At 38.7% G+C, this 26,414-nt stretch overlaps 1 protein-coding gene across 1 annotated transcript in view; it reads right to left on the bottom strand.

The window, feature by feature from the left end:
* The window catches only part of LOC141293553 (receptor-type tyrosine-protein phosphatase gamma-like), a 269,885-nt gene that overhangs the window by 80,611 nt on the left and 162,860 nt on the right, over window positions 1-26,414 (bottom strand). The window contains exons 3-4 of the mRNA XM_073825575.1: window positions 11,023-11,205; window positions 7,885-8,033 (exon numbers count right to left, since the gene is read on the bottom strand). Coding sequence (XP_073681676.1) covers window positions 7,885-8,033; window positions 11,023-11,205 — 332 coding nt within the window. The remainder of the gene's footprint in view (window positions 1-7,884; window positions 8,034-11,022; window positions 11,206-26,414) is intronic.

Below are 26,414 nucleotides of genomic sequence, written 5' to 3'. Positions count from 1 at the left end.
GTACACAAACTGACAACACACATTAATGTTCAAACAACATGTAAAAGTGAGTTTTGCACCTTTAATTTTACTAGTGTACTAGGTATGTGCAAAACTACATATTCTAAATGACTAACAATCGATGCTTTGATTTAAAAGAGAGCTTTTTGTAGTTTGCCATGTTGACAGTACACAAGCACACTAATGCACAGCAAACCCTACTTCATTCACTAGCCACCTTAAAATATTAAAGCTGAAATCTAAATAAACCTCATTAATCGATTAGCCAGACGCTGAACGCTTAGCTGAGCCTCTCAAGCATTCCTAACAATAACATAACATAAAACTACTCAGAAACATTCAAGAACTCCATCCATAATGAATAAAACTTGATGAGTACAGGTCCATTACAGTACACTTCTATTATAAATATATAATGTGTACAGGAACTAGACAAACCTTGTAAATGTATGAATGTATTTTAAATGTGTGTGTATAAATACAATCTCCATATTTCTGAGGAGCAGCAGTTGCCACTCTTCTGATATCAGTCTGCCTCATGAATATTGATTAGGTGACTTAACATTCACCTGATTAATATTCATGAGGCCCAGTGGATTTCCTGAATGGCTGTAAAGTGGGCACTAGTCATATTAGGATTACTGCTAGCTGGTTGGAAATGCATTTTATTTGATCAGCTAGTTCCAACACGGAACTGACTGGAGCTAAATCTGCTTTATAGGAGAATCTGAATTTACTCCATAGTTGAGTTTCAATAAAAGCTGAAGAAAAGTCTTAAAATAAAATGATTATTTTCCAGAAAGTAGCGCACTTCTATGCAGATGGGCTATAGAAATGGCAATCTGAGTAAAGACCGTTGTGTTCTTTTCCTAAATCCCTCAAGTTTGTTTTTAGCTCTACAAAACACTCCGGAGGAGGGCCTTTGTCGATGGCGCGAAGCCCCTGGATTACCATACATCCGGAGGGTGCGCTTGACGGACGAGTGAAGGATGGAGAGCGCTCTCCCCAGTGATAATGACAGTGATCTGGCAGCTCTCAGATTGAAGTCAAGGGCCACTGGGTGCTCCGTCAAAAGAAGCGGTGCTGTCGGTCAGGCTCTGAACAGCCCTCCACAGGGGGCAGCGTTTAATTACCGCAGGTCTCCAGATGACTCTCCAGCTACAACCAAAGTAATTGCCACACTTAAGAAAACAAAAACATGAAAAACTTCTTTGGTTAACAGGGCCGTGGCGAGTAATGCCGAACGCTTTGTGGAGGAGTAATCTGTATGCAAAGAGGCAGCACTTGGCAGTGTGCGCTTCCCTGAAAATCTCAGTCTGGTGATCTAAGCAGAGCTGTAATATCACTTTGTGCAGATAAGAGATGAAAGAAAACGAATCAACAAATAAACAAGTCCTGAATTCGTCTGGCTCACACTGCCTGATCCAAACAATCAATAACAAACAATAACAGCTTTTAGCATTTTCTCTGAAATCTAATGTTCTTTGTTTGGTCAGGTCTACACGTACCATTGGGGGTATGCATTAATTTATTAGCAAGTATGTATTAGTTTGGAATGGATTTAAATAATAAAGAAAAATAAATGTGTAAAATGTGTGTAGTGCATAGGTGTAATTTGTGGGTGGGACAGGTGCCACTTTTTGCCATACACTCCTAAAAATAAAAGTGCTTTAAAAGGTTCTTCACAGCGATGCCATAGAATAACCATTTTTGGTTCCACAATGAACCATTCAGTCAAAAGTTCTTTAAACAACCATCTCTTTTTTTTTTTTTACCTTTTTATAATCTGAAGAACCTTCTTTCGCTACAAAGAACTTTTTGTGAAACAGAAAGGTCTTCAGATGTTGAAGGTTCTTTATGGAACCATTTGAACAAAAAGGTTATTCTATGGCATCGTGAAGCACCTTTATTTTTAAGAGTGTAGTCGATATTGTCCCTATCAATTTTGGAAACATCTTGCTGCAAGGACATACCTAAGGGCAGATAAAACATATGACATTCGTTTCTGTTAAATAAGATGTGATCTGGCTCTGGAATCTGTTGTTTTGTAAATTATGCTGAATGTTCGCTGCAATGTTTTTAGTGACAGAACGTCTCTTGTGGCGCTTATACAGTCTCATACACCAAAGCTTAAATTTATCACTTAAACATTGCGGAGACTATCTATTCATTCTGGTTTCATTTATTCCAGGAGAAATAGACGTGGGTGGATTTGAACCCAAAACCAAACGCAAATTCTACCACTAGACTGTTTAGGAGTATGAATGTTTATTGCATGTTCTATGCATTTATTCACTGAAGTGAACCATTTTGGGCCTAATAATGTCCTATAACAATAAAGGCAAAAACACCAAAAAACAAAAAGTGTCCCACACACTTTTTAAAACAAAGGTACGCCACTGGTGTAGTGTAATGAGTTTATACAACAGCTGTAGTCCTCAAATATAATTCAGAATTTTCAGCAAGTTTTCATGCAGGTCACTGGATCAATGACGACTGATTTGTTCAAAACACTGATTCATTTAGGAATCAGGTTCATGTTTTATTAAATCTATTGTTTTAGTCAAATCATAGCCATGTTGTACTACCACATTTCATTTGAAGTCTCCATGTAGTACTTAAATTTGTTCACTAGTTTTAATTCTAGCTAAATGATTCTAATGATTTAACTAAAATGAGTGAACAAGTTCTTAAGGGGAGACACTGCAGGCAAAAACACAGTTTTTTCATACACCTGTCAAGTTTAAGATTTTGCACTTTTTGGTTTTTCATAACCATAATGTTTTTTCAGACTAGTGGAAAGAAAACATCCAAAATACAGTTAAGTGTTTCTTTTATAGCATTTTATCTATTTGTGTCAATAGATTTCAATCACGATACATATTTTTAAAGGCCGTTTTCTCAAAATGAGTTTTTTCTCCTACACTGAGCCATAAATCTCCACTTCAGTAGCACTTACACACACCACACTTTACATTTTTTATTCTTTTAGTCTATATCCTGAAGGTTTTTTCAGAGGGATTTGTCCATATATAATTAGCTTGACTTTATACAACATTTTATTTCCCTAAACCTGTAAAAAATATATCATTTTCTGCCTGTTCTAAGTATTTTCTGTGTGACAAAATTAGAAACCCAAAATTCCTTCCTCAAAAACATTTGACTCTAATATGTCAAAAAAATTAAACAAGAATTTTAAAATTGACCTCATTCAGTGTTTAGATTTTTGTACTAGAAATGTATGCAAATTAGTGCATATTTCATTAAATAATGCCTCATTTGCATATTAAAACATAACATTTTAGAAAACTTGTAATAATACAAAAAATGTTCGCAATTATCAATGTTATCAATCAACTGGGTAAGTAAGGCGATAACTATTAGTTTTTTTTTTTCCCTATTCACCTGAAGTGTCTCACCATGTGTGGTCACATAATCTAGTTTTTCTGCATGTCATGTGCAAGCCTCAGTATGAATGTGCTGATTGATTCAGAAAAGAAAGCAGTGATTGTCTGTATGAAAGTCACTGAATCATTCGCACAACTGTTTCATTGATTTCATTCATGCATGGATAAGCATCATTATGCTTGGGTTTCGTTTGGAAATTTTTCCTTTTGGTGGAGCAAAAATAGACAAAGTAACTAGAAAACTAGTGTTTTAACTGATAAACTGTTGTTTAAAAAACATATTGTATTGTATTATAAAATAGCATGGATGACATTTGTAATAACTACACAATACTGATATTATTTAATAATTCTTAAATACATGCTAAATGCTATCCAGCATAACACGAGTTAACGTTTGCGGGTGAAGCTGCCTCAAAGAGAAACAGAAGCACAACAACAACAATAAAAAGCCCTCCATCCCTAGTCTTTCAATAATTCTTCAGTGGTTCTAATTAGTGTAATTAATTCAGTGTAATGAGCCCTCTTCTCTCAATCTACACCCTCTAAATCATGTCATGACCACTTCATAAGGAAAGCGAACGAGCACTTACGCTTCATGTAGGTTTTTGTAAGCGGCTTTAATCCACAGGTGGCGCTGTTGTCTACGAGAGCCGATGAACGATAGAGCTCTGAGAGCGTTCGTGAAGAGAGCACAGGCCAAAACACGTGACGTCACGCCAGGAAAACCACCAGCCCCACTGCTGATAGCCTTAATTAGCTTTCTGACTCGATTAGTTTCGTTAATGAGCGTGTTGCTTGTAAGCTAGCGTTTTGGCTGGTGAAGACTAATTCATAATAGGCCACACTTCACTTCAGCGCCGTCTTGTTATTCGGTTTTGTTGTTAACCTCACCTCCAGCGTTCCTGTTGCCGCTGTGATGTTCCAAACTCTTCTTTCTCACGTCTGTCTCTTTGTCTTTGTACAGCTAGGATTGTGTAACAGAGTGAAAAGAGCAGCCTCATCTACATTCTCTGAGCTTCAGGCTCAACTCACATCGACTACGAGACACTAAATGTGACAGACCAAACAAGTCAAACACACTGCAGACAGACATCAGAGAAACCTAAACACGGATCGCTCTAGTGAGACTGTCCAAAAGTCGCTCTGAATAAAAAGCATCTGCTTTATTTGCCTCTGAACTGCTTGATTAACTGACCACTTTCCTCCCTAAAGGAAACACTTGCAAAGACTACATGCAGATTATAAGACGGATAGTTACAACTCTACAATGTGATCAGATGAGCCACGGTTAAACTGTTGTATAATTGCATGTTGTCATATGAACAACCTGTTAGTAACTACACTGATCTGAGTAAAAAGAAATGGCTTATATAAGTCAAAATGGTAGGATTAAATGGGCCGCACTGTATGTTTTTGATTCTCTGAAATGAATCGGTTCATCAATAGATTTGAAGTCATTTACTTGGGTATCATTTGGATGCACTGGTTGTGCAGCATGATTCACTAATATGAACAAACTCAGATGACCTATAAGAAAAAGAAGTTTATTCAAGTGTGCTATTAGTATACTTCTTTTTAACTTAAAATAGGAAAGTATACCTTCAGTATGCTTTTTATGAAGTTCTCAGAAATGTGCTTTACATACTTCTCAGAAATATACTTTAAATGACATTTAAGTATACTTGACTTATACTTAGAAACAGTATATTTGAGCTGTACTTGTGCTCTGAGAATCTGTGTTTTCATTGTTATACGCTAGGGGCGTTATTACACATCTTCTGAACAGAATTTCCAAAACACAAGTGAAGAAGAAACCGAAACAACAGATGCTTCTACATGTAAGCTAACACAATCCTCAGACATAAAACAGCATCAAAACCATAGATATGGAAAACTGTGTAACGTTATGGAATAAAATGTCCACCCATGAAGAGGAAATAACTCTACATCAGTATACCTATAAGTTCACTATTAGTATACTTGCAGTACAAACTAAAAACATAGATGTAAACTAGTTGTGTACTCAAAGGTACTACTGTTATACTTAAAATTATACTTAAATAAATACATTTATATACTAGAAAGAGGGCCAGTTTAGTCCCAATGAGTATTGAAATAGAGTAGTACACATATAAGTATACTACTAGTACACTGATATTTGTATACCTACTCCATAAGTATACTTTAAAATATATTTGAACTTTACTTAAGTACACTTAATAAAACAAACTTGAAGTATACTTTTTGGTAAGGGGAGTCATTTAGTCACAAATTGGTTTGACTGCACTGTTTGTGCTGCATTGTTTTGATTAGCCAAAAGTAAACCGGCTCATTCATTAATTTAATTCATTACTAAGAACTGGATCAAAATACAGTAGTTATCCATGCAGGAAATCGATCTGACTATAGCGGAGTGCGCATCATGTTGATTCAGAATGGCTCATAAGAGCCATTTAATTAGGAACTTGTAGGATTACAAGAATCAAACTAAAAATAACTGTTACATAAGAGTCATTCACTCTGGTTGGAGTGTATTGGTCGTACAGCTCACTAAAAGATATATTAACTCAAAAAAAAAAAGTCATTTGGTTGCTTTTTTGATGCCTCTCCTTCTGAATAAAATAATTTCTGAAGCCTTATTTGATAAAATCACTGTAGCACATTGGATTCTTACAGTTGCAGCAAATTTCTTTTTATTCAAGCAAAATATTATGCATTTGCTTTATCTTTCATACAAGATTCAAAATGTCTACTAAATTTCTTTCCACAATTTTAAATGTCGTTTTCAAGCATGCAATGTCTTCCGTTGCTGGAGGAAAGCAGAGAGAGGCGATCAGTGAGATCTGTACGGCGATGATAACATCACACCGAACCACATCTATCTGCCGCTAATGCAGGCCAACCAACACATATTTGACTCTCTAAATCAGGCTGGACGGGAGGGCGGCAATAAAACTGCAACCACCAAACCAAACAATATTCATTCATTTATTAAGGCTGAAAGACAGGCCAAACTCCGATCACTTGCATATTTGAGGCTGGGTGATAAAACCGTTCTCGAGTGAGCATGAGAGGTGCCAGGCGGCCATAATGATAAATCAGAATTGCAAAGAGAGACACAAGCAGACAGTGATCAGACCCAAGAGAGAGCTCGTCTCCTTAATGCCCTGTTCAATCAATACAGGAACGCCCTGTACACGCTTCTATAAGAGACGGCCAACCGCTCCTCCTCTACTCCATGATTCTTCCTGCCTTCACTCTGTGGAAAGACTAACATCCAGATTTTACTGCTTACTAATATTTGGAAAATATTTGATATCAGACAACTTATCGTTTTTATGACAAGGCTCGTTTAGTTCAGATTGTAAAGTGTCATGTGGTAAAACTCAACAAATATTTTACCTTAAAAATATACATTTCTATATTTACATACATTTACTGTGCATGTGTGTGCATGTTCAAGGTGTAAGGAAACACCACATGACATTTTAGAGCTATGAAATTAGATTCTTTTTAAACTAACACTCTTATACTTTTTTTATTGTGGGCTGCTTCAAAGGCAAAATACCCCTGATGCATCATGAATCTTGAAACATTTGTTGCTTGAATGTTCTTGAGACAAAGTCCTAAGTACAACAAAACTACTTTACTGCTTGCTAATATTTGGAAAATATTTGATATCAGATAACTCAACTTTTTTATGACAAGGCTTAGTTCAGATTGTAAAATGTCATGTGGTGAAACTCAACAAATCTTTTACTTTGAAAAATATTTCTATATTTACATACATTTACTGTGCATGTACTCAGGGTTTAAGGACAATATGGTTGGTTACACCACATGACATTTTGGAGCTATTAAATTAGATTCTTTTTAAACTAACTTTAACACTCTTATACTTTTTATTGTGGGCTGCTTCAAAGGCAAAATATCCCTGATGCATCATGAATCTTGGGACATTTGTTGCTTGAATGTTCTTGAGACAAAGTCCTAAGTACAACAAAACTACTTTACTGCTTGCTAATATTTGGAAAATATTTGATATCAGATAACTCAACTTTTTTATGACAAGGCTTAGTTCAGATTGTAAAATGTCATGTGGTGAAACTCAACAAATCTTTTACTTTGAAAAATATTTCTATATTTACATACATTTACTGTGCATGTACTCAGGGTTTAAGGACAATATGGTTGGTTACACCACATGACATTTTGGAGCTATTAAATTAGATTCTTTTTAAACTAACTTTAACACTCTTATACTTTTTATTGTGGGCTGCTTCAAAGGCAAAATACCCCTGATGCATCATGAATCTTGGGACATTTGTTGCTCCAATGTTCTTGAGACAAAGTCCCAAGTAAGAGTGTAATTCTAAAAAGTAGCAGAGTCTGCAAAATAAAGCGAGTGAGCCAGAGTTGTGAGTTTGTGTTTAGTCATGGCATAGACGCTGGGGAGGGATTAGTTGTGGCTCACCTCCACAGGGAATCTCCTGCCATTGATGCTGTGCTCCGAGCCGTCGGAACCGTTGCTCTGGCCCCAGTGGAACTCCACCTTCTCTGCTTTGAAGCGGCCCGGTAACCCGGCTCCTCTCACGAAATAATCGTCCTTCAGGAAGATGGCCACTGTGAGGTACGGAGAAAAGGAAACAGGGTTAAACAGGGCACGTACAATAAACAAATGCCTTCCGAGGGCCGACGCATTTCTGACCGAAAATAGAGGAAAAAGACCGGAGGACACTTGGTTTCAGTATTTATGATGATTCATTTAGCTTTCCTAAGGGACACGGGCTGAATATCACACGCAGTTTCTTTCTGCCGTCGCCGTCTTACTCAGAAGGCCTTGCAGGTCTCAAATGAAGCAGTAATTTGGCTGAGAGAAGACATTTCCCCCTCACGCCGTTTCAAATTGCTTTTTTGATTCCTTTTGTTATTTCATAAAACTCAAGCCTTGAAAAAAAAAAGGGGGAACCGATAGCGAAAGCTCTCCCATCCCAGAGCATTTAGATTCACAAATTGGTCTTTCGCACCAGGACCAGACTTTAATTAATGGGTGCGACCTTAAATAGCACAGCCTTTGTTGGACAGATTTCCTTTTCCGATTGAATTTCAGAGTGATTTTTACTTGGCGCTCGCCACAAGAGATTTGCGTCCTATTTAAAAGAACGGCTCCTCTGAAACCTCGCTTGTAATCTTAGCGAAACAGGCTAGCGTCCAGCCGCTGAGATATTGAAGCAATCAACCGGTGGCAGTCTGAATCCGTCGCCACAGCAACGCGGAGTGACTCGGAGGAGGCGCCGGGGCAAAAGTAAGACGGCGGGACACGCTTTAGCACAAACGCACACTCTCTGGAGCCTGGGAAAAAACAACGGCGCTCTCTGTACTTCTCTCGACTCCTCTTGAAGTTGTTTGGTCTTTTGTTGATTTTTTTGACGTAATCCGACATGAGAGGGAGAATCGGTTTCATTAGTTATTCCAGCTCTGAGCTTCATGAGCTTTAACAAACAGGCAGGAATTAGACGGCTAAGCCAGCAGGACCTTGGAACGGCAGCATGTGAAAACTAGGCCTCGCCTGCCAGCAAATCCTTGATCAATGCAAATGTTTCTTCAAGGTTCCAAGATCTCATGAATTTCTTACGTTTAATTTGGCGGGGTCTGTGAGAAGCTTGAGCACTGGGCAGTCCAACCACACACACACACACTCGCTCGCTCGAAAAACACCTCTATGTTTGGAAGGAATACTGCTTTTGCTTTTTCTGTCGTATACAGTATGTGTACACAGTAGGTGATTTCAGCATGCATGAGACAAATACTGTACCACACAATGCATTGTACTTGACTCAATCGTCCATTTTCACTGTAACAAATTGATTTCCCTGCTGAAAAAGACATCTAAAACCAGCCTAGGCTGGTTGGCTGGTCTTAGCTGGTTTATGCTGGAAGTAGCTGGTTTTAGCTGGTCTCCCAGCCTGACCAGCTAAAACCAGCCTGACCAGCCTTGAAAAGTGGCCCAAACCCCTCTAAAACCAGCCTACTGACCAGCTATGACCAGCTAAAACCAGCCAAAAAGACCCTTCAGCAGGGTTAACAGCTTATTGATAATGTATCTTCATTCAAAACTGAAATAATGAGCATTTTAGTTTATTATGACAATGCTGTTTGCTTTCAAACAGAAACTAGGTTTGTTGATATAGGAAAAATATGTTTAATTTTGTGATTAGAGAAGATTCAAGATCCTGATTTGGTATGTTCTTCAATATATGTGACCCTGGACCACAAAACCAATCTTAAGTAGCACAAGTATATTTGTAGCAATAGCCAAAAATACATTGTATGGGTCAAAATTATAATTTTTAAGTAAAGGTCACATTCCAGGAAGATATTTTGTAAAGTTCCTTCTGTGAACATATCAAAAAGTAATTTTAGATTAGTAATATGCATTGCTAAAAACTTCATTTGGACAACTTTAAAGGCGATTTTCTCAATATTTAGATCGTACATCAATGAAAAGCTTATTTATTCAGCTTTCAGATGATGTATAAATCTAAAAATTGACTGGTTTTGTGGTCCAGGGTCATATATAAAATTAAAAATGATCAATCAATCAATCAATTCATTAATCTTCTTGATATATTTCCATTTTTAGCACTGAAATTTTTATTTAAATAAATTTGAAGTCATCCTGTAGCCCTCAGTGGGAGAACTGAAAGCTGGTGTTCGCTATATTCTGCACAGTATCTAGTGAGCAGGTACACTAGTGTTCCAACTTCTTTTTTTCCCCATACTTTTTCCTTTCCCGGACATCTCTAATGAGTGTTTCACTCAAGGTGAGAAGGTCAAGGGTCACTTGACGTCGTAGTTGTCTATAGAGAAAATGATTTAAAACATTGATTGAGTCATGCATTATTCAGAGGTGCCGGGTCTGTAGGTTTATTGTGCCGCCCTGTTCCAGGTGATTATTTCGCTGATAAAACACTCATGTGTCAGTTATAAATAGCAGAGCAGCTCTCCATTATTCATGGGACAACAGCGGGACATTTGTCTTCCTCTGCACGGATTATGTTAAGGAGGGAAACGCTGGGCAATTCGTGTCTGTGTTTACTTCCTCAATATGCTCCGCCGCAGTACGGCTTAATGGTGCAAGACTGTAGCATGAAAACTGAATTTGGCTGTGAAAAGTTCAGGGGGAGATCACATCATAAAAGTCTGATAGAGCTTGAAAGTACCAGAGTTGAACACTTCCACTCAATGCAACCTATAATTTATAGCATGGGGTGGCATTTGGCATGCATTACTGCTGCATTGAGCCCTGGTGGTCACATTTAGGTTCGAGTCCTGTCTGCAACAGATCCTAAATCCATTTCCTCTCTCTTCCAATTGAATTCAATTCTGTAATCAATCAGTACAAACTCTTAATATTTAAAATCAGAAATAGGAATTCAGAGGACATTTCAGGTACTTTTATGGCCCACTTTAAACTCCATTCACTTTTATGTAATGGCCAGGACATTCTGCTATATATATATATATACATATATATATATATATCCTTACGTTTGATGAAATGATGGATGGATGTTTGGTGAACTATACCCTAAAGACGGTGTGTATTTACCAGTTTTGCCTGTATTCTTCATTGACGTCTTGTTGGATGACTCTGCATCAAACCCGTCCAGCGTGAGTTCCTGGTACTCCATCGAGACCTTCGTGTCTTGGTCGGCTATATTGATCGGCGATTGGTTTCTCTCCTGACACTCAGGAAAAGCTGCCGCCCACCCTGTATCTGGTCCGTACGTCCCTGCAGAAGAGAGAGACAGCAAATCAATGGATCATCACACTGCAAACAGAAGCCGAAGCGCTCCCAGACTCACTTTATTCTTCATAAATGCTAGTCAAAACCAAGCTAGAGCTGGCCTGAGACTGCCACCTGTCTTTCTGTCTGTTTGTCTGTACTAGGAAAGCGGAAGAGCTGCACAAATTGTCAAAGTATTTTATTCCAAGACCTCTGAAACACACAGACTAAAGCAGGCGTAACTTTTCTTTTAAATTCTGCTGAGAAATTTACAAGCACTCAGTGGAGACTAATTTGGAGTTTATGGAAGTGAACCATGGCATTGTGAGAATCTTTGCACAGGAGACCCAGTAAAATTCTGCTGCGGCCCAGTAATGCTTTGCTTATAAATTCTTACGATTTCTTCACAACCTCAGATTTCCTCAAAGTTTATGTCATCTTGTTGACAGAGAGAGACTGACCAAAAGGTAGCTAGCTACCACTCGATAATGGAATGAGTTTCTGACACAATGACACAAGTCAATATCTCATTAGTTAGCTGTGCCCTGCTGAAAAAAAAAAAAAAAAAAAAAAACAGCTAAAACCAGCCTAGGCTGGTTGGCTGGTTTTAGCTGGTCAGCAGGCTGGTTTTAGAAGGGTTTTGGCCACTTTCCCAGCCTGGCCAGGCAGGTCAGGCTGGTCTTAGCTGGCCAGGCTGGGAGACACCAGCTAAAACCAGCCTGGGAGACCAGATAAAACCAGCCAACCAGCCTAGGCTGGTTTTAGCTGTTTTTTCAGCAGGGTGGTTGCTGATAACAGCACATTGAGTAAATGTGAAGCCTTGCAGCTTAGTAGTAAGTTTTTTTGTGTATGTTTCTATGTCTTGTTTTTGGCTCTGTATATGATAAACTAGACTAGTTACATAATCTGGTCCAGCGTTATATGCTAACTTTGGCATACAGATGCCACACTACAGTACAAAAGTAAAAACTGCTCCTTCCAAAGTCAAAATGTAACTATATATTTCAGTAGTCTGAGATAAGCTCAGCTGCTTTCAATGTGGCTTCCAGTAACAAGCTATTTTTTCCAATAATTAGCGTTACAGCAGTTTGAAAGCAGCTTCCCGGACACTGTGTGGAATTATCTGTGATCAATGTCACAACATAGAGACCCTTGTCAATGTATAACGTACATAATAAAATAAAAGTAAGCACAGGCAGTTTTACTTGAGCACACAAAATGAGACAAGCAAACAAGACAAGGATATTTTAAGAGTCCATTAAACCCTCTCCAGTACGGTTAGAAGCACCGTTTGGCTTTGCTTACAGTTAAAGCCTGCCAAATCATAAATGCACCTTCAGAGCAATAACCACATCCTGATGAGCCTCTCCGAGTGAACGTGTGAGCGTTTCTGCTCTCTCAGACCTGGCGAGAGGTGAGCGGCGGTCCACAAACAGCTAAACACAAGGTCCATTCCTAATTGAAAGCAATCCTCAGCTACCGGCCTTTAAGATGAATTTGTCGACAATTACCCCGGGCCTGCAAGCTTCCGGAGCCATCCGAAATGCGTATTTCATCGAATTAGGATTCATCCTCCTCAGCCTCTGCCCTCGCTGCAGCCTTGGGCCGTATTGATCGGACGGGTCTGGGTTTCATACGGAGCGGCAGAGTGCTATAGATCCAGGCAGCGCTGCTGGGTAATGAAAGAGAGCGAGGACTTGCGTGTGAAGAGATTACTCACTCCTTAATGCAGCCCTAACAGGGTTAGAAAAACTGCACACGCAAACTTAATCCCAACCACACCTCGGGATACGCATCTCAGATGAGAAAAACAAAGGTCCGAGTACATAACCCTGCCTCTGAGCACAAAAACTGAGAAAAAATGAGTGTTCAAGGACACAAATAATTGTGAACGTCAGAGTATTTCACGTTGGGCCATTCAGTTGGATCATTTCTCCAACAAAAGGAAAGTAAGGAAAAGGGGCACTGACATATACCAATAAAATTTAGTTTCTCAATATATCTCCTCCTCTCAGATTTACATAGGGTGGTGAAACAATCTTTTGACATGGTTAAAAATAATAATTGTTTCCTGTCGCCGATTTAAGTTTCCCTCCAGTGGGCATAGTTCTCTAGTAGTATGATACATTGCGCTCTACTTTTATGTCCTTAAATGCTTGGTTTTTGGGTTGACAGCTTATAAAAATGCAATTCTATTTTTTTAGCTTGTTTACTGTACACCTTGTCAAATAGCAGCTTTTAGAGACTGTTCTGTTTTTTGTTATAAGTCAGAAATGACAAGGAGGCAGCGTTTTGACGTTTATTTAAATAACCGCAAATCTGGTTTAATAGCACAGACATCTGAAGATAACTTTATCGCCCCCTTAAGTGTCGGAGTTGCTAGTAGATCAGCACAAGACTGTAAGTCATGTACATGTACACGCCTTGGCCAAGCATTCACATTTGTTTATTTGTTTCCTTATGTTGCTAGCAGTTTGTTCAGCTGTCTATCAACTTAACCAGCAATCAATTCAAGCCTCCCTCCCTTCCTCTCCTCTAGTAAAAACACACTTCAGCGGCTGGTACAGTACATGGAAAGCTGTTTGCGTGAGGACGAGGGAAAGGTTCAGCCCATTTCAACATTAAATGGTTGTGAGAGATTTCAGCCTCCCACTGTTTTGATTTAGCCTTCATTCCTCCCTCCAGACAGAAAGAGAGGCAGCAGCGACCAGGTGTCAAATCAACATTTCATTCACCTCTGACCTCTGTCTCGGCTCGATCAATACTGCCTCTGTTCACCGTTTCCTTCAGTTTTTTTTTTTTTTACTTTTTTGAGAGAGAGAGAGGAAGGGAGTGAAAGAGGCTGATGGATCTCCTAAAACGAGATTACGTTTTAGGGCAAAAGACGTTAGCTTTGCTATGAGAACACACGACCACTCTAACCATTGATTCTCTCAATTTTTAAAGGCGCAGTTCACCTGAAATGAAAAATCTTTCATCATTTACTCAGCCTTGTGTCTTTTGAAACCTGTTTGTCTGCCTTTCTTCCTTTCATGAAACACAAAAAGACATATTTCACAAAAATGTCCCAGCTGAAGTGAAAGTAAATGGAAGCAGCTTGGACATTCTGCTATATACCTTCTAAATATGTTTTTAATAGAACTACATTCCTTTAACTAAGCTGTTTTCTTAGATATTTCATCTGGACATTTTTGACTTTATAGCATCCCAAATTATTTATTATTATTTATATTATTTAAATTTAAAGGTGAATTCAAGTCACGCTATTTATGAATTGCATTTGTAATGTATTTTTAAACAAAAGGATTCATATAAAAATGAAAAACGACCCTCAAGTCATTGAGCCACAAACAAATCCTGTATATCCTTCGAATAAATCTTCTAAAACAAAGACAGCGAGAGAATGCAGACTAGTGCATTTCATTCCCACTCCCTCGTCCCTTTCAGAAACAAGACGTGCCGCTCAAAGATTCATCTGACAAGTACAACCATGGCCTCATCAAAATGTGTGAAAGGGAGACAGCAAAAGCAAAAGTCCTTTTCCGCTAATGCTGCTGTTCTCATGCATATTTCACCAAGAAAGTACACAAAGGGTTAAGGCTATAAAGTGGGGCAATTCCAACGTTTCAAGGAAAGTCTGACGCGTCTGACTCGCAGCCTGTAAGTACATTTTCATATTTAAAGAATTCAGTACTGGATGCAACAAATGCCTCGTTTATAATGAGTTTTATTGTTTCTGTCTCGTCGCACAGAGAAATGGCATGGTAAGGGGCGTAACATTTGCTTGAGGTATTCGGCCAATCACAACGCACCAGAGACCTGGCCAATCAGAGAACACCTCGGTTTTCTATCAGCGATGAGTTTTGTAAAAATCAAAGCGTTTCAGAACGGCGGGGGGCAGAGAGGAGCAACAATAATATACAGTATGTGGAAAATAATATGTTTTTGAACCTAAAACTCTATAAACACTTTACAATATTACAACAAATACACAAAATAATGCTCTTTTAACAACATCATATAACCCCTTTAAAACAGACATTTTATATATATATATATATATATATATATATATTTTTTTTTTTTTTTTTTTTTTTTTTTGCAGTACCTTTTCAGAACCCAAAAAGAGTAAAGCTAGAGCGCTTGTATTGAACAAGAATCATGGTTTCCATCAATCTGTTTATCGTCCTCCATAATGCACTGGACCCTATTAAAGAGGTGCTTCCTCTGACACAACTTCTACTTTCTTTAATTAGATCAATGATTGGGCTTAATTACTCAAATAGGCTCTGTGGCATCAGCGCCGAAGCGATCAAAGCTGAGAAAGAGAGAGACCTGCGCTGAGAAACTGAATCGCAGGCCTGTCATCGTCTCCACAGGGGCCAGTATTACCATAATGTGCATTAGGAATTTGACAAATAAAAGCACTTTTGGGAAAACAGACTAGGAAAATAATTATGAATCAAGTGGCGTAAACACAGCCGACTGGCTCTGACACTTTGGAAGGCTTTGATCCGTGCGAGATGAATCCCAGGGAAAAATCTCAGGAAAGAACAAACATAAATACAGATACGTTTAAGTAGCCACTCGTGCTAACAGGCTAACAGCTAATGAGCGAAGCATCTACGGTGATGCCTCTGTTTGTCCGTGTTTAACGTGAGGTTGTACTTCAGAGAGCTCAATCTGACTGCATAAACACAGTCAATCTGTCTGTCTCTGAAACAGTCACCTTGGTTCTGACGGACGCTGTGCGACGTTAGCGCTGGGCTGTTTGAAGTGCAGAGGTGGACAGGGTAAGAGTAGCTTGTCTGGTGGAGTGTTGCGCTGTGTTAATTAGATGTGGCGTGTGTTTATGTTTGTGTGTGTGTGTCCAGGCAAGAAGAGAAGACTGGCTGTAAACCCAGTGGGACTCGAAGCCCATGAGGAAAAGCTGTCAGGAGCAACTGGAGATCCACACGCTGTCAGAGAACATTTCACGCTGGCCCACAATAGACCCGACACGCACACACACATAAACAAAAAAAACAGACACTTTCTCAAAGAGTCAGATATATTTCCACACAGAGTCCTGCCTCAGTCTCATGAAAAGACAGATTTCACGCCTCTCATACTCCTCACTCAAACCTAATGTCGTCTTCGTGTCATCCACAGCTCATGGCGGCGGTATTCTGGGAGCCCAGGGGTGGCCGTATTACATTACAGACAATGTCTGCAGTCCAATACGCATGCTATCCATCCTAAATTACAGGCAAGATTGGAATTAGCGTGTCCCAGATCACATGCGTTGGAAATAGCATGCCAAAGGTACCCAGATGAAATGCTATTATTGGATTTTCTCAAGACTTCTTTGGCTAATATTTCCCACAATCTCTTACGCAACAGAAGAGAAGGAAAGATGCTTCTGTGCTGACTCTGCTGAAAACAAGGGCGAGGAACGCAAAGGCAAAACAGTTCTAGTGCGCAATAAAGATAAATGCTAATAAATACTTACATGTAATAAATGTTGATATTAACAACCCTCATGAGAAAATCTAGCTATTTCATGATGTAGTGGTTTCATATGAATATGCATTTTTTTTTTTTTTTTTTAGAAAACTTACCTTTTGTGGGACGTGAACAGTGCAGAAATGCTTTTCTTGTTTCCTGCCAAAATATCTAAATATCTTAAATCGGGAAGGATTGTCTAGACAAGTACAAATTATTGTCTTGTTTTCAGAAAACACAAATTGAAATTAAGTGCGTTTTTGCTTGAAACAAGCATAATAATTTGCCAACAGGGTAAGAAAAATAATCTTGTTTTCTGTTTGAAATACCCCATTGGCAGATTATTTAGCTTGTTCTAAGCAAAAACTCACTTAATTTTAACTTGTTTCTTTTTTTTTCTAAAACAAGAAAATATTTTTTCCTGATTAGCATAATTATCATGTTGTTAACATGTTTCTAGCATGTTTGTAACATGATTAGAATGTTACGTGTAGCTAGCATGATTAGAATGTTGCTAGCATGATTTTAGCATTAGTAGCCTATTGTTATCATGATAAGCAAGTTACTAGCATGTTTCTAGCATGAAGTTAACATGTTTCTAGCATGTTTCTAGCATGATTAGAATGTTACTAACATGTAGCTAGCATGATTAACATGTTGTTAGCATGTTTCTAGCATGCTTAGCAAGTTATTAGCATGTTACTAGCATGATTAGCATGTTGTTAAAATGTTTCTAGCATGTTTCTAACATGATTAGAATGTTACTAGCATGTAGCTAGCATGATTAGAATGTTGCTAGCATGTTTAACAAGTCACTAGCTTGTTAACATGTTTCTAGCATGATTAGCAAGTTATTAGCATGTTACTAGCATGATTAGAATGTATCTAGCATGATGTTAGCATTACTAGCATGATTAACAAGTTACTAGCTTGTTAACATATTTCTAGCATGATTAACATGTTGTTAGCATGTTTCTAGCATGATTAGCAAGTTATTAGCATGCTACTAGCATGATTAGCATGTTGTTAGCATGTTTTCAACATGATTAGCCTGTTACTAGAATGTTGCTAGCATGATGTTAGCATTAGTAGCCTGTTGCTAGCATGATTAGCAAGTTACTAGCAGGTTTCTAGCCTGATTGGCATGTCACTAACATGATTCTAGTTGCTAGGCTTGGTTAGATAGATAGAAAGATAGATAGATAGATCAAGGGATTGTGGGAGTTTTGACAGTTGGAGTTTGAATAGTGTTGATCATTTGGACATTCCCTCAATGTAAGTCTATGGGATTTTTCCCAGCTTTAATCCTCGTTTTTAGGAAAACCGTAAGTCCGATCACTTAGAAAAGATCCAGCAGCTGGAGTCAGATCAGTCTGAAGATCTGGCCTGAGTTTGGAGTTTGGAGAGTCAAAGTTCTAGGAGCAGCAGCAGTCAGAAAAATAATAGTTGAAATAGCATTTCAATACATTGGGTTTCTCAAGCCAACCTAAACATATGGTAAGACACCAATTTGCAATATCAAGCAGCAAAACAAGCTGTTTTGTACAGCTAAAAAATAACTGGACACAGATGAGACCGGAAGCCAGACACATTCAATTTACAAATGGCCTGCTTTTACGAGAAAACTAAGGTGGATAAGTAAGAAATGATAAGGTAATAAATGTAGCAAGTGCTAACAGTCATGTGGTATAACGACAGTATGCTAATACTGGTGTAGTGTCTTATAACTCACTCAAAATGATGTACTTGAATAACCAGCAAAGTACACACTTGGAGTGAATAATGTAATGCAAATTACTATGCAGTCTCTGATTCTCCTATTTAACTAGTTTACAAGAATAACAACTTAAAACAAACAACATAAATAGTCATGAATGCTGCATTTATGTAACAAAAACATATTCTGTAGAGTATCTACCATATTCTGAATGACTGATTGAGCATAAGTGTGTTACGTAGGTGGCGTTAAAGCCGCAGCAGGAGAAATGTTTTAGCGTATATAAAGAAAGCATTGACCTGATGAAGTTAAAACTTTAGGCTCTTAAAGAATACTTCATAATCTTAATAGACTTTCAGTGAGGCACCGAGCTTCAGATGCATTGTTTATTGAGCAAACCTTGTAAAGTTCTTTTTTCTTAAGAAAAAATCCACTCCGTTATTAAAATTTCACAGTGTTGCATGACTTCCTTTAAGCAGAACACATTTTAAGAAGCCCGAATTCAACACCAGGAACGTGTCAGAGGCCGGAACGAATGCAAACGCTAACTACATTACTGCGAGCAGCCAAACCGCTCATTAGAGGAACACAGTCTCTTATATTAGAATAAAATCCTTGAAGTTGCCAGACTCACCAGACCTTCCTTTCGATTGCATTCTGTTTTCACTCTCTATTGTTTGATATAGTGACATTGTCCTGAGATTTTCCCTTATTTTGCGATAAATAAAAGATAATGAAAGCCCCTTGAGCAAAGAGGGAAAATTTAATTCCAACAATGCTTCAAACGGATTTAACCGAGTTACAGAGGAAAAGAAAACATCGGCGAAATCAAAAACAAAGCAGGCTGGAGAGAGAAAACTCCAATAAATATCCAAGCAGGTCCCCTTGGCAAAAAAAAAAAAAAAAAAAAAAAATCATTTATTGAACAACAAACGCGACCGGGTTTCAATTCTAGAGATGTTTTTCCAACCTATGCCTCCATTACTGCTTGTAAATATCATATTGTTTTGCTTAAAACATATTTTTAATGTCAAACTCTAATGCTGCAGTTTTTGGACTTTTGTAAAATACGTATATATATATATATACACATGTTTTAATCTCCAAATTAAATGTAAATTTCTGTAGCTCAGTCCAGTGCTGTCCATTAGTCCAGAGTTCTTTGAAACTTGTCTGGCCGATGATGAGATTACTTTCCTCCTCTATTAAAAATGACAAGAGACACGTTATTATCTCCATGATTAAGATTGTCCCAAAATACATGAAAGCTTCATAAATACACTTCAATTTAAGGAGGAGAAAAGCACTTTGGAGCTCTAATGTCACGCATGCTGTTAGAGACGTCTGTTTTGGCCAATTGTGACCAGTGGCTACATCTGATCTTCGCTAATTTACCATTCAAAAATAGATAATGTTCCATTTCAAGAGGACGGAGATAATTTTAGACTATAAAAGCAGAACAGAATGGGGAGGAGACAGCGGGCAATAATCAGAAAATGAGCGCAAGTCGCCGGTCCATTAACAACCCTTTAGCTTTCTGCATCTTTGCTCAAGGGAGATCTGCAAACCCTCATAACAGCGGGCTACTTCATTGAAAGCTCTTTAAGAAAACATTAAGAGCAAGTTCCAGAATGTCTGGAGCAATTAAAATCAAAAGGACACGGTTATTAATGAGAAGACGTTTGCCATGGGGGTTATTTCTTGATTTCTGATGACCTGGTGAGAAAACCTTCATAGGCAAGAGCTGTAATCTTCTAAAACCATGTCTAAAACTAGCTTAGACTGATCAGCTCTGATTTCTTCCATTTGTGCAGTGACATTTTTAAAGTTGATTAATTACTGAGCGTATGAATGATTGATAGTTTATCAAACATCAGATCAGGAGTTTAGCATTGAGCGTACAGCTCTCTAATTAAACATGCTTTGGCCGTTCTGAAAGCCAAAGCCATTAGTTACAGTTTATGCCACAGAAACAGCTAAATAAAACAAGCTAATCGTCTTTCACCTAGACGCAGAGAGCCATGTCTCAGCTCCCCTCTTCACTGAGTTTTAGTGGTTTTAATTAAAAGATAAAAGTGCTTTTACATTCAGCAGTCATTCGGTTAACCCCTTCATCAGGATTTGTTTTAATAAGCAGAAAATTATGCTCTGTGTTTTACCCTAGGTATCAATAACTATAATGATGGAAACATTGCTCACACTGACTCCTAAACTCTTGAAAATAAAGGTGTTTCACGATGCCATAGAAGAACATTTTTTTGTCTAAATGGTTCCATCAAGAACCTTTGAATATCTGAAGAACCTTTCTGTTTCACAAAAGATTCTTTGTGGTGAAAGAAAGTTTTACAGATTATAAAAACGGTAAGAAAGAGATGGAGCCTTTGACTGAATGGTTCTTTGTGGAACCAAAAATGGTTCTTCTATGGCATCGCTGTGAAGCACCTTTTAAAGCACCTTTATTTTAAGAGTGTAAGAATGTCACACTTTTACTAACTTATTAATCTCATTATATTTATAAAAAAACTTGGTTTTACATCTGTCTATACATCAGTTTTCAGGTTTGATGTCATAGGAAAGCATGCACCGTGAGTTAAGATCAGCCGCTCTTTCCATTGTGTTGCTTAATTATTTCTCTGTTGTCCAGTTTCCTCATAGTTCCTCATAGACCGCCCCACCTCCAGGACCAAGGGCTTTCCTCAGCTTGCTTCTTACAGGACATCATTACCAAATTCTTTATTTAGTACTAACCTTCAGAAACATTTCACATGCTGACCCTGAGTCAAAACAAAGCAAAATTATTCCCCATAACGCCATTCACAAACCTTATCAGAGCTTTAGAGCAGTACAGCATCTGAGCTTACAGTTCAGCTCACCTTGTAGAGTACATTTGACTGGATTATTCTTAAAAACAACTATCTTTCATCTTGATAAAATAGTTAAAGTCAGAAGCATCAAACATGCAGAGTTATGTCTTTACTTTTAGAAGTTCAACTGGTACTAGAACTGGCAGAAACACAGGTAATAAAAGTTTTACAAAGTAGAACCCAATTCAATCTTTTTACTGGTTTCTGTCCAAAAAGATTGTGGGTATCACAAGTAGAGTCTATATCGCAAATTAACTGAGAACAGGCAACATCAGAAGTGTGAATGAATCTATTTTTACACAATCAGAAATAAGAACACACTATCACATTCAAATTATTTTGTTATTGTGGCTACAGATTGATATGGAAGCTTGTTTTTGCCCTAAAGTATAAAGAATACAGGTAAATGTCAGAGAAAGTCACACACACACACACACACACACACACACACACACACACACACACACACACACACACACACACACACACACACACACACACACACACACACACACACACATATATATATATATATATATATATATATAAAGTCACACTTTTAAATCCAAATCTTAGAAAAGTATAAAATTTCTGAGGCAATACCCTTAAAAAAGGTACTGAAATATATATTGTATGTATTAATATACACCTATACACCTTCAAAGTACTAATATTCAGAGTTAAGGTACAAAGATGTAAAATAAAATCACAATTGTATACTATAAACATACAAATATACTATAAAGCTCCAATTGCTAGAAAAAAAAACAATTATTAAAAAAATGCAAAATTAGGTTTTATATTTACTAGAAAAGTGAAAACATGTGCAATGCCTCTTCATGTGACTTTTGGGAAGTAATTATAATATACATACAACTAAGCAAGTTGGAAGCCACAAAATAAAAGCTGATGGGCCGGAAGCAGCCCACAGGACGTCCGCTGGGTGATTTGGGTGTAGAATATGATGCTCACTGGACTTCATGTACTCTCACTGAGGTCTCATAAAAACAAACTCTCAGTGGCAGAGAGTTGGTGGAAGATGTTTAGAAGAATCATCGGGGTCTTACACAAACAAATCCTGCTGGATTTACTGCACAAGCCGAAGGATACACCATCACACAATGCCATCTGGGCTTTTTGACAATCAAACAAAACACACAAATCACGATCAGTTCCTCAGCTGCAAAACGACTAAATTACTCCACTACAACTCTTATAGAGAATAGCCATTCACTGCCTTTTTCAATCCTTTCAACTTTGAACTCGATCCCAAATGCTTCATAAATCAAAGCTGTTGGCTGTCCGTGCTACAATCGTCAAGCAATGGATTGAACCTTGCACTTGGGATGTGTGATCCATTAAAACGTAATTTAGCCGAAGCTTATTCCTCAAAACAAGGGAAAGTGCCAGTCATCAGTTTCATAGGAACGAGTCAGACTCGCTCTCTGGGGTTCACTCAGAGATTGATGAGTGGAAAGATTAACACTTCATTTACAGTCCCTGCAGAGACACCGTGGCCATAATGAGACACACAGAAACCAAATTTATGTGCTTTCATTCAGTAGCTTTGGTCTGCCAGGGAGGCAAATTTCAGAAATTAAAACTGGGGACAGTTCTTGTTCAACAGTCAATTTCATCTTAGTGAACTTTCTGTTATTATCATTTATGCGTTATGTTTGATTACATAACAGTAAAGGCCTACTGATAGTAATGGCCAAAGTAGAAGAAACAAGCTATCAGTCGTGTCCTCTGTGCGGCACAGTTGAGGAGATAACCACTATGCGGTAGTTCTTGGTATTAATTCACTCTCTGGGTCTGCTTTGAACATGCAGTGACAAATAAGGTGATTTCTGAACACAAAAAAACAACAAAAGGGACTGTCCTTGGAAAACGGGAAGATCTAGTAACTCTAAAATACAGATGAGTAGACAAAAAGAGGCTAGAAACAAAAAGAAGCCACAGAAGAAAGAATTAAGAGTTACTCCTACAGTGGGAGAGTGTTTGAGTAATACAGGAGCCCTCGGGCATCAGTCAATGGCTGTAGACACATCATCCGTTAGAGCCCAATCACGACGAGGTTCCACACCATCTATCAGCCGAGCTCTTTCTCCACTTCTACAATTAGTATTGTTCCCGTCCCGGCCTCCCTCCCAGCCCCGCGCCGGCTGTCTTCCCGATGCCGCGTCGCCCTGATGAATGCACCTCTCTCGCCTCCATTGATTTCTCTTCAGGCTCAGGTCCTTTGTTTGATTTGCTAAGTACTGGAGCGCTATGACTGAGGTGTTACACAAATTTCCCTCCCTCTGGCTCCCTCTTCCCTCGCGTTCGTGTGCCTACCCTCGCTTCTCCCCAAAGGCACGACTCCGCTCGGGTAGAGATTATTTTTCACATGGCAAACACGCCGATCTATAAAGCCGTGAACTTCAGCCAATGCTCTGGCCCGTGGCCTTTCGCCCGCTCTCAAACAAGACGAGCAAAAAGAGTCGTCTCCTTAAACAGTACAAATACAGTTTGTCAATATCTGTGTGGGGAATAATGACAATGAGGCCAGACCCGTATTTCAAATCCAAACTGAACTCCTGCTGGGCTGCCAGCATGCCTCCTTTTTTCTTTTCCCAAAGCTCTTGCAACAAGGACATGGAAACAGATAAAGATGCCAGCCTAAAATATCCCATTTCATCCAGACCTTGGAGAATCCCAGCATGGAAGTCATTCAAGAGCAACTAATGAAATCAAAATGTGTCCTTGCTGCTACAAAACATAATTAAACGAGTTGCTCAGTAACTAATAATGCAGGAAAATCGTTCTGGAGTGTGTCCATTTCTTTTCAAAGTAGCCACCTTACAGTCCCACAACAGATTGGTTGATTTCTGTGCTACCGATACAGATCTAATAACAAAAATTGGTAATTTTGACATCTATAGTTCTGACACGAAAATCTCAATGAATCGCATTGACCTGCTGAATTGTCATCTGAGCTACTGGACTAAATGTCTCCCGGTTGCTATCCTACACATGTACGCTTTCACATTTTAGGCCTAGGCGTCCTTGCACGCGCATGGACGTTATGGAGCGTCGGCTCACTTGGGACGATCCGTGGCAGGAGCAGAACGAAAGCGGCAGGGGGCCGAGGAGCGAGCCTTGAGGCATTCCTACAATACCCCCACCCACTAAATATGGATCATTACACAAGCGTTTATGATCTCATTTCTCCTCTCTCTTCTCCGAGGCCCACAGACACTAATCAATTTGTGTGGCTTCTTTTGATCTGTCGTTACTGTTTATGGATGCTGTTGGCATGAGCAAGGCTTGATTGAAATCCCAGGCCAAATATCAGCAAGGGTTGACATGTTCATCCTATGTTCATTTGGGTTCGCTGTTTGAAGACACTCTGCGAAAGCTTATTACGGGCTGGTTGTGTGAAGAGAGTGTGCGTGTGTGTCGTTCCCCAGCAGTAGAGGGAAATTACTAATGCATTTGGCACACTGTGAGGCGTCTCTTCGGGGAACGAGGACTGTGGGAGGAGAGTGACAAACCAATGTGACAAATGAAGAACACAGAAGAGCAGGGACGAACGGAGGGGAAAAAGAGGTGAAGACATGTGAGCAATCAGGTAAAAGCGAAAGAGAGAGACAACAAGAGTGTGGGACAACAAATGAAGCTTGACTGTCAGGTGAAAAGCACCGTGGGCCTTTAATGCCGTCAGTCAAAGAGGCCGATAGATTTGACACACAATAGCACGGCGGCTGCGGCGGCCATAAAGCGGACGAGAAGCGGGGCTCTTCCAGGACCCCAAATGCCACATCCATAATCTGCCTGCCGATTCCTATCAAACCTCACCGCCACCGCCTGACAGCCCCTCTCTCGGCCCAGCCGCTGACATCACAGCAACACGCGCCTGTAAATTATAGAGCTCAGAGATAATGTTGACACTTTTCAGGTTCTAAGCCTGAAGGGAATCTAGGAAGTGTGGGAACAGCTGCCTTTTCCCCTACGCTTCAGAAAAAAAAAAACTCATATTTGAGATTTTTTGAAGGATATGATATATTAAATGCAAATACAGTGGGGGTACATCAGTCTAACGCATGAAAATTCAGCAGACGCTTTGAAACATGCATAAGTAGCGCAGAGTTTGAATGGATGTCCGAGGGATGTTTGTGGATGTACATATTTTCTTAACAAAAATGTATTTCTCTGACAGAAAAATATGATAGGAGAAAACGAAAGGCCGCAAATGAGCCAGAAATGTGAAATTGACAGAATGATGGATGTAGAAAGACAGCAAAAGACAACATGCACTTCAAAATGTGAGCTGCCTTCCTAAACAGCATTTTGATCCATGATGGTGGAGGGAATATCAAGAAACTATACTATTTGCTCTGATATATACTTTCGGTTATAGTTTCTGCATCTGTCATCTCAATATATGAGCACATGAACACATGAACTTCATCTCCGCAGCTGCTCTGATCTGTCTCTGATGGTGTTTTCATGTTTCATTTGCGCAAACCTACCATCAAATACACACTGATACTCAAACTGCCGACATAAAGTCGGGTTTAACTTGAAGAAATTATGACAGAAATATATTGCTATTGTATACTAACATGTGCTTCTCAAAGTAACATCATACATCCAAGATATTTGTTTCATTCATGTTTTAATATACACATTTTGCTGTGCAACATTTTGACCAAAAAAAAAAAACAAGTTTTTGTTAAATTACATTTTAAAAGAGTGATTACATTGTTAAAGAGATCACCTTTAGAGAAACCACCAGCTTGCTTAATTTTACAACTAGCAGAATGGACACTGAAAAATAATTTTTTTGTTTCAAGATCAGTTATATAAACAAATTAGGGGTACAGCAATGGGTGCTTGTTTTTCCCCTAATTATGCTAATTTATTTCTAGAAAAGATTTGTATTTTCGGATTCCAATCCATACCTTGCGAACATTGTGTGGTGGGGAAGGTTTATAGATGATGTCATTTTGATTTGGTCAGGCTCAGAGGAAGGTTTGTTAGCTTTTCATTCATACTTAAATACTACCAATGTACATTTGAAGCTGAGTTTGGATTTTTCATTTACTCAAATTAATTTTTTGGATTTAAATATATTTAGAAATATAATTAGAAAAGAAACTGATAGA

Source organism: Garra rufa, chromosome 20, assembly GCF_049309525.1.
Source record: "Garra rufa chromosome 20, GarRuf1.0, whole genome shotgun sequence".
NCBI classification, from domain to species: domain Eukaryota; kingdom Metazoa; phylum Chordata; class Actinopteri; order Cypriniformes; family Cyprinidae; genus Garra; species Garra rufa.
Note: the sequence above shows the minus strand (reverse complement) of the source record. Positions and strands in the feature narration are given on the sequence as shown.